This window comes from Schistocerca gregaria, chromosome 5, assembly GCF_023897955.1.
Source record: "Schistocerca gregaria isolate iqSchGreg1 chromosome 5, iqSchGreg1.2, whole genome shotgun sequence".
Classification (NCBI taxonomy): Eukaryota; Metazoa; Arthropoda; class Insecta; order Orthoptera; family Acrididae; genus Schistocerca; species Schistocerca gregaria.
This window is the reverse complement of record NC_064924.1, coordinates 451,869,291-451,878,668: the sequence shown is the minus strand read 5'-3', so window position 1 is coordinate 451,878,668 and position 9,378 is coordinate 451,869,291. Positions and strand designations below refer to the sequence as shown.

Below are 9,378 nucleotides of genomic sequence, written 5' to 3'. Positions count from 1 at the left end.
TCTGTGTGATCTATCGTACAAGCGAAGTTCACCGAGAATATCGGCGCGTTCTCAGAGTGACGAATAATGGTTTAGTAAGAGAGTTTTAAGGTTTGTAAATTGTTTTTGGATGCATTTAGCAGCTTATGTTTTCCCGTGGACTAGAATGACCTACAGCGATTAATCGAGCAGTGCAACAACGATGACTTCAAACTGCATTAAGCACATGAACGTCTGTGAGGAGAAGTGAAATAGAGGTAGGATGTCATACCAGTAAGGCTAAGAGGAGCAAGGTCCCAGACCTGCGTTACTATACTGAATTCAGTGGAGGCTGAGTTCCGAAAACGAAAAGTTTTCAAAAGTTATTGCTCTCTAGTAAATAGACTTCTCTTGGTGGATAATCCATGCCGTGATGGTGAGAAGACAACAACGGAATCCTCTGAGGAGAAGCAGCCTTCGCGTTTGTAGACAGCTGAGCGCTCCTTACAAAATCGAGCAGCTGGGATGGGCACCATTGCAAGCGGCGCGAAACCGAGCTTCGCTTAATTTTTGGCGCAAACCGCAGCGGCTCCATTGCAACAGCCGACGAGCGCGACTCGTCGCGTAGCTTTTATGTCGCATCATGTCGGCTGTTGTGACACGGAGATCCCCGGGCGGTAATTGAAAGCGACGCTCAATTAGGCCCTGCGTCGGGATCTGGTATAAAAGAGCGCCGGAACCTCCCAGCAGCATCAGTCAGCTCACTTCGGCTCCAACTGCATCACACCAGCCCATCACAGCAGCGACATGGTGAGTCTCTAGATATCACTAAGAGTGCTTCTTTAGTTTCTGTTACCATTCATTTCATCTACAGGCTTTTTTCCGTTGTCTTTTAGAATAAACGTTCAGTAGAACGATGATCCTCATATCTAATTCAAACTGTGAGCGCAGGCAACACGTCAGTTGCCTCTTTCCTGCTTTCAAAGTGGAGATCCTCTTTATTCGCGTTTCAACAACTGACGACAGTTACGTGCCACAACTTCTTATGGCTTCAGCGTGGCGAACTGCTCCCCACAGTCAGCAATACGTTTCATCTGATACTTTCTGTCACTATGGTTCCGAGACACTTTTTCTTTATGTTGAGTAAAATCAAAAATAGCAGTTCCACAGCTTACCTATCTGACCTTTTGAGTCGGCATAAAATTCAGTCATATCTAAATACATATAGTAGATTTCTTACAATTACAATTGGACACAACAAGGATTTAACTGTAATTGTTTTCCCTACAGGGTACTTATTTTCAAAACAATCATTATCACTCGTTTAAGGATCTATGTCTCTCTCTAATTGGAGCGAGACACATTTTCATAATATCAAACCAAAAGACGTTATTTCTGTAGTCGCTATTTTTTACTCTTATTATCTGCTTAGAGGCACTCTCAAAACCATCATGTTCTTAATTACATCAGTTACAATCGGAGCAATTCCAGCATTCACGTAAATAGCCTCACACCGAAATAGTACGTGCCTCGAAGGAATACCCCACAATCGAAAAGCAAACGCAACAGTTTCATTCTAGATCAGAGTATAGGATAGTCATTTACACGATATAGATTTGTATTAAGAACCAACCTGAGTAATCAGTATAATTGTAACTAACAGCAACCAATATGTGATAAATCAGTGCTATGTTTTACAGTGGCATTTAAATGGAAGAATGTTTTGATTTCAATCATATAAGACCCCCCTTTCATATTAATTCTGGGTGTTCTCTTGTTTTAAATTTTTGGAGAGATTCTTTCATTTAGCGTTCTGGAAATCAATGTCTGAGCCGCTTACTGAGTGATACTAAAAACCTTTTTGTGTTATTATGAGATTTCTTCCCCATCAACGATTCACCTTTTCGAGAACAGTTTGTAGCTCCAAGTTTCCTGAAATTTGTCGCAAGCTCTGATATTCCATTCTTCGTCCAGAACGCGTCACTAACATGCTGTTTTCTTCCCTCAATGGTCGTGGAGCATTTCCGTAACACTCTCGCAGCAACCAAACCAGCCACCAATAAACCTTGCAGCACACCTCTGAAGTGCTTCGATGTCCTCCTCTAACATCGGTGGGAATCTCACACTCTCGGGCAGTACCTAAAAATCGGCCACACAATCGTTATCTATATTTGCTGTATAGTTCCGCTACATCTACACGGAACTTCCCTAATAAACCGTAGCCATCCATTCGCCTTCCCTCAGAGTGTTCTTTATGTGATCGTTCCTATTCGTACCGATCCGAATATTATGCTCAGAATTCAAAGTGTGTTACTGTAGTTTAACGTGAACATTAAGAGAAAGTAGGAGGCACGGAACATGTCCGAGGAATATGCAGTACGTTCGTATGATCAGGCCCACGTGTTGTGGCAGGTGTCTACAATCTCCGTGGTGGTGGCATGCCTGGTGGCGGCGGCAGCAGCGGCCCCCGACCTGTCCTACCTGCCCCCGGCTGCTGGGGGTGGCGCTGGGGGCGGCGCTGGGGGTGGCTACGGTCGCGGAGGACCCGGCGGCGCCGGTGGTGGCGGCGGTGGCGGTGATGGACCATCGGTAAGTCAAAAGCAGCGAACTAGCGGGCAGAGGTAGTCACTTAAACCGCAAGACACTTTGCTTTGATGCTCTGTGTAGACGTAGATTTCACCTCACCTGTCCTATGCAACAAAGACAGATCAGTATTTGTGTCTGGTCTAAAGTTCTTACTATTCATTGGTTAACATGACACAAATGTGCTGGTGTCTATATAGGGTGTACAGAGTGAGAATATCACACATCAAAAGCAACGATATCTTTGAACAACTGCTTATACAGTGCCCATTCTAAATCATTTAGTGTGTAATAATAAACACGCAGGTGATATGATACTCGGCCACTCCATAACGTCAAAGTCGTCTATGATAAGATAGTAAGTTCATAACTCTGCGATTTAATTTTGGGACGTATATAGCTGCAATGTTAATTCCATATTATCATGAATACTGACAGAATGCTTCATCTGTACATCCGTACACCTGGTCACTTTAAAGTCATGCAATACGTGCTGTCCTAAGCAGAATTCCAGTATGTAAACATTCAAGAGTGGTGCTCTGGAAAGGCTAGAGCTCAGTTTATCATCACATTCTGTTCGCAAAATGTGTGTTGGAAGAAATAATACGACGCTTGACATTTCTTGGGGTATGTCAAGAAGTCATCAGTCCACTCAAAAAGCAGATCCAGTAACCAGTCAGCTCCTACTGTTTTCACTAGACTGTACTGTGAATTGGAATGGAGCGCCTATCTGAAGTCAGGGAAAACAGCTTCGACACGGCTGCTACTATGAAATACATCTCATCGACGAACAGAGTCAGCTAAGTATCTATATCTACTCCGCAGCCCACCTTACGGCGCGTGCAGGAGGGTACGCAGTGCAACTACTAGTCACTTTCTTTCCTTTTCCACTCGCAAACAGAACGAGGGGAAAACTGCCGTCTGTACACCTCAGTATTAGCAATAATTTCTCTGTTTGATATTCGTGGTCCTTATGAGCAACGTATGTTCAAGGCAACAGAATCGTTCTTCAGACAGCTTCAAATGCCGGTTCTCTATATTTCCTCAGTAGTGTCCTCGAAAAGCTCGTCTTGCCCACAGGGATACCCATTTCAGTTCCCGGACATCTCCATAACACTTCAGTGTTCTTCGGACCCACCAGTAACAGATCCAGCACGACGCCTCTGAATTGCTTGGATGTCTTCCACTTGTTCGGCCTGGTACGGATGCCGAACACTCGAACAATACTCAAGAACAGATCGAGCTACCTGCTGTTACATATTCCTACAGCGAGGATGTCAGTGTGCAAGAAGGTAGGCAGACAACGTGACCGCGAAGAAGTTTGAGCGTAACGGGATGGTGACTTTGCGGTGGCAGTGATCTCACATCAGTATAGGACTGCCTTGCAGTTCATCTCCAATCGCTGTTTAGCGGCAGTGACGACAATGCCTATTGTACCTTTTCTGTGTGTCCTGCTCGATTTCCTTCTCTACAAACCTGTTGCACCGCATGCGCTTATTAGAAGCGTTCAGCCATGTCGTCTCCGTTGCGCTACACCACCTCGTGGTATGCCTGCAGGAGCCGGCCAACTACGAGTTCTCCTACGAGGTGCAGGACGCGGCCGCAGGACTAGACTTCGGCCACAAGGAGTCCCGCCAGGGTGACGTCGCCAACGGCATGTACCACGTGCAGCTGCCCGACGGCCGCCAGCAGCGCGTGGACTACGTGGCCGACGAGCAGGGCTACCGCCCCAACGTCAAGTACGAGGGCACCGCCACCTTCGGCGGCCCCGGAGGCGGTGCCGGCGGCGGCGGCGGCGGCCGCGGAGGCTTCGGAGGCGCTGGAGGCGCTGGAGGCGCTGGGGGCGCTGGTGGCCCTGGAGGCGCTGGAGGCTACAGCTACGGCGCGCCGGCACCCGGCAGCGGAGGCATCGCCCCCAACGGAGGCTACCAGTACTAGCGGCTCGACCGGCGGAGGCGGCGGTGGGCCCCGAGTAGGCGCCACCTGACTACTGTACAAATATTTATTGAATAAACGCACGCAATCAAGATGTCAAACCACTGCGCTGTCATTACTTCCTTGAGTCCATGTTCCCATGTGATATCTCCACTGAAGGCAGGTTGAAAAATTTGGAGTGTCTGCATCAGGTTTCCCACTTATACTTAAAAGCTCAACTTCTATAATGTCTTTAGAAAGTGATCGAATTAGGTGACGATGTGACATATTTGACTCTAGAAACCGTATAGTTTGACAGTATAAAGAAGATTCGATTGTTATGCCTCATAAGAATAGCGATCTATATAGTTGGATCCATGCTGAAAATTGGATATTTTTGTAACTTTCAAACTATGTCATTAAAACGCAGCAGAAATAGCACTCGCTCGTTTCTGGTAGATAAGATGTCAATCACTCTCCCGATACTTGCCTGAGAAATTGACTGCGATTTCCTTTTTAATATAGCGACAATTTTGTCTTGCAAAAGTCTCGTAAGATACTTCCTAGACAACATATCGGAAAGTTCAGAGTCATCAGTTTCCTGACTGGTTTGACGCTGCCCGCCAGGAATTTCTCTCCTGTACCAACCTCTTCTTCTCAGAGTAGCACTTGCAACCTACGTCTTCAACTGTTTGCTGAACGCAAACCAATCTCTGTCTTCCTCTACAGTTTTTTTTCCCCCAAAAGCTCCCTCTAGCACCATGGAAGCTATTCCCTGATGTATTAACAGATGTCCTATCATTCGGTTATTTCTTCTTGTCAGTGTTTTTCATATATTCCTTCCTCGCCGATTCTTCGGAGAACCTCATCCTTCATTACCTTTTCAGTCCGCTTAATTTTTATTACCATTCTTAGCAGCACATTTAAAATGCTTCTATTCACTTCTTGTCCGGTTTTCCCACGGTCCATGTTTCACTACTATACAATGCTGCGCTTCAAGCGTCCAATCTGAGAAATTTCATCCTGAAATTAAGTCTATGTTTCATACTAGTAGACTCCTCTTGGCTAGGAATGCCCTTTTTACCAGTGCTAGTCTACTTTTTATGTCCGCCTTGCTTCCTCTGACATGGGCTATTTTACTGGCTAGGTGGCAGAATTTCTTAGCTTCAGCTACACCGTGATCACGAACATCGATTTTAAGTTCGTTGCTGTTCTCATTTGTATTACTTGTCGATTACTTGTCGCTACTTTCGTCTCTCTGCGATTTATTCTTAGTCCATTATTCTATACTTGCTAGACTGTTCATTCCATTCAGGAGGTTGTATACTTCTTCTTAAATGTCTTAAACATGCTATATTTGGCTGTATTTCGATGACTACTTGAAACTCTAGGACATGCTTTACTGGATTGGGTACGTCCAAAGCTCAGAGCATCTCTTAGGATCATGCCTAGCAAAGCGCCGTGATGTTGAAACCAACATTCGGGTTAACACAGTCAATAGGACCACTTTTAGCTGTAGCCATAGAGAACATTTCATCCTTTTTAATTTAAAAAATTACGAAACACGTTTGCCAGAAAATTCAGCAGGACCACTCCCCGTTTATTTCTGAACTACGCTCTCATCACACAGATCGTTGCCTGATAAAACGAAGGAATGAGTAAACATTTCATATTTTTATCTCAAGGAAATACCCCAAACACTTTATACAATATTGTAGTAGCAAAGCAAGTCTGACAAATGAGATCAAAGAAGGCTAAATTGTTAATGGGATTTTGCATATTGGACGAAATCCCATTTTATAAGACCGTCTGTAGCACAATTGCCACTGAAATTAGAACAGGGAACTAATATGACTTCACTGAAACGTGAGGCTTGCATTCATAAGAGCAAGTTTCCTAACTGTTTCATGATTATGTATATTTAAAATGGTAATCGTTTATTTTTTGTGATTTTGATTGCTTTTTGTTGATTTATAAACAGTGCAGACCATGATTTATTTGTCACATGCGCTTTAGAACGAGAATGAGTATTCATACTTATTATTTAAATAACATTGGTTCCCTCGTCGTTTCTAAGTAGTTATGAGACGGTTTAACCATTTTCTTATTTGTTCGTAAAGTTTTCCTACATTATTAATAGCTGATATGTCGTAGAGAGTTACTGAGTTCGTTCATATAAGTCTTTTACTTGATAAATATATTATTATTTAATTTCAAAGTAACTTATTGCCTAGTTCGTCGACTGCTTAAGGAACCTCGTAATACGAATGGAGCGGTACGCCGTCACCAACAAGATCAATTCCACAGTTTCATGTGTTGTCTGGGAGATGGCAGGCGAGTTACTCTTTTTGTAGTGCTATGTAATGTGCAATCGTTGTTTCACATTTCGAGTATTTCAAGTGTATACAATTAATATGCTGAAGAGCAACTCTCATGTAGTTTATAATAACTACCTAGTCGATAAACACACTGATCATCCGTGAAGTAGGACGATTGCAAGAGATCTTGGCGCAGTATAGAGGGATATACCTGCAATTAGCGTCTTGTGAAATTGAAAAACGATGTCATAGGGCAAGAGGAAAATAGAAAGAAAGAAAGGCGCGTTAGGATTTAAGAGCTGGCCTACGATGAGACAACGGAGACGGGTTTTGCACTACGACTCGAACTATCAGGAAATAATTTCGTTCGTCTGTATAGTAGAATCTTATCCTTTTACGTTGCTCTAATTACAGTTTACTCCGAAGTGAAGATCTGGAATTTATACTTGTCACCTCCCATATTTTCTGCAGTTGCAAGTCAAATGATACTGAATTTCGAGGAACTCTTCAAACAAAGTTCGGGGTAAAAATGTTGCACAAAATTTAGAGGTTGAATGTATGGTTCTACAGCACGAAAAAATATAACTGTTAATGGCAGGCTTTCGTGATCTACGTGCTTTAAGAACGACAATAAAGTATAATCCACCACTGGGAGTTGCTCCATCGACAGGTTATACAACGGAGTGAACACAAACGGTACCATCCCGCGCCGAGGCTACGAACAACAGTATCCAGCGTTTAATTGCCTGAAATTGCGAGAAAGCGCTTGCAGTCGGCGGTAGTCCGTAATAACTGTGTTCAAAAGGAGCCTTTAGCGTTAGTGAATAATAGCGCGGATCTGTAAACGACGCACCGTAATCAACGCGTCGAGTCATTAGGTGAGCTGTCTAAGTCGTTACGTACACCGCAACTACACGGGCACCAAACTCGAAATGGTGCATTTGCTCTTCATCTTTATCGTAGTGGGCTGACAGCTCGGAAGAAAACGAAGCTGTCCCACGATCCACACAGCAGTACATAGCAGAGTTGAGTTCTCTGCTAATAAACCCATCACCAATAGCTTACAACATTCCACAGAGGAGAGTACTGGCGAAACACTTGTGTGGCCCATTCTAGAATACTGCTCACGTGAGCGGACCGCACTGGGTTGGACCAATAGAGATGTTGAACGTACATAGAACAGCGGGAATGATCAGAGGCTTACTAGTTTCCAGGATTCTGGAAGGAATAAACTCAGCAACTGTATGGTTCACCAAATTATGCAACAGAACAGTCGAACTTGCAATATTAATTCTCTTTAGTCCTTGATGACTACTTTGGAGTCTAAGCTTGTTTTCAAACCATCCACTAAGCTATGCAATAACATCCATTGCGGCATACACATGACTGTTCATTCTACGTAAACGTTACTTGTAAAGTAGTGAAGGACTAAAGGATGTAATATGGTGTACTGGAATCCTGATTAAAACTAGCTTACTTTCAGAAAGAAAATATGTTGCATCACTTATTAAAGTTATTATTTTTATATCGAAAACACGGAAGAACAAAAAGAAGAGCACCAAACCTAAGTAAAATGAATATCTCAAAGCTAGGCCAACCAATTCCCTCGAAACTCTACAAAAAATTCAAGAATACAACAGTGCATCTGCACTAAACTATCCTCAACATCAGGTTCAACAAAATCTGTTTAAGTAATAACATAATCTCTAGTTTTGTAAAAGTCACTGAAAACAGCAAGTCACCTGCAGCACAAGTAGCCAAAAGAAAAGCAGAAATTATTTGGTTAGAAAAATACATTCGTTTCCTATAAGCGAAAAAACAGCAGCTGAATCTTCAGCTGTACAAATACACTTTGAATTAGCTAATCTCGAAAGAACACCAAACAATTTCGATGACATACCTCAAGCAATCAGGTCTTACACAGAAATACTAATGAACAAAAAGAAAGAAACACAAAAACTGAATCAACTCAAGAGATCCTCCACAACAATAGATAAAGAAGACTGAGATGGACCCAACATCAGTTTCATGAGAGACTTGTCAATTTGACTGACGTAGAATTAACAAAACAAAAACGAGAATTACTTGAAAAGGTGTCAAAACACAACATAAACACAAACCTGTCACACAAAATCATAGAAAACCTTATCACAGAAACCGAATACATAATAAAGCAAGAAGACAAGTTGGAGAACCCATGTTTCTACGCCAACTTGACACGGAAACTTGTAGCAGAACAGACAAAACAGATAATCAAGGAGAACAAGACCCACATCGTCTCAAAAACAAAAACAACACAGCAAAATATATCTATAAAGCTAAACAAAAAATTCCAAAGTCAATGCAATTATAAACAGAGCAGACAAGGGAATACACTTGCACTGATGAATGAGGCACAGTACGTCAAGAAAACGGAAGAATTTACAGAACGGAACAACATTATCAAGTTAATCAATGATCCTACCATAAGGTACTAAAGAAACATACAAAACCTCCTAAAAACCCTAAAAGTCACCGTCACGGAAACTCGAGCCAAATACATGACACAAAATAATCCCAAAGAACCCAGCCTCATAAGTTTACCAAAGATACACAAAAAAACTGT

General features: G+C 42.8%; 1 protein-coding gene across 1 annotated transcript; it reads left to right on the top strand.

Moving 5' to 3' along the window:
* Positions 1 to 715: 715 nt before the first annotated feature.
* LOC126272853 (pro-resilin-like) lies at positions 716 to 4,577 on the top strand. The gene is made up of 3 exons (XM_049976065.1): positions 716 to 768; positions 2,371 to 2,547; positions 4,099 to 4,577. The coding sequence occupies exons 1-3, from the start codon at positions 766 to 768 to the stop codon at positions 4,477 to 4,479; spliced, it is 561 nt and encodes a 186-aa protein (XP_049832022.1). The 5' UTR covers positions 716 to 765; the 3' UTR covers positions 4,480 to 4,577.
* The last annotated feature ends 4,801 nt before the right edge of the window (positions 4,578 to 9,378 follow it).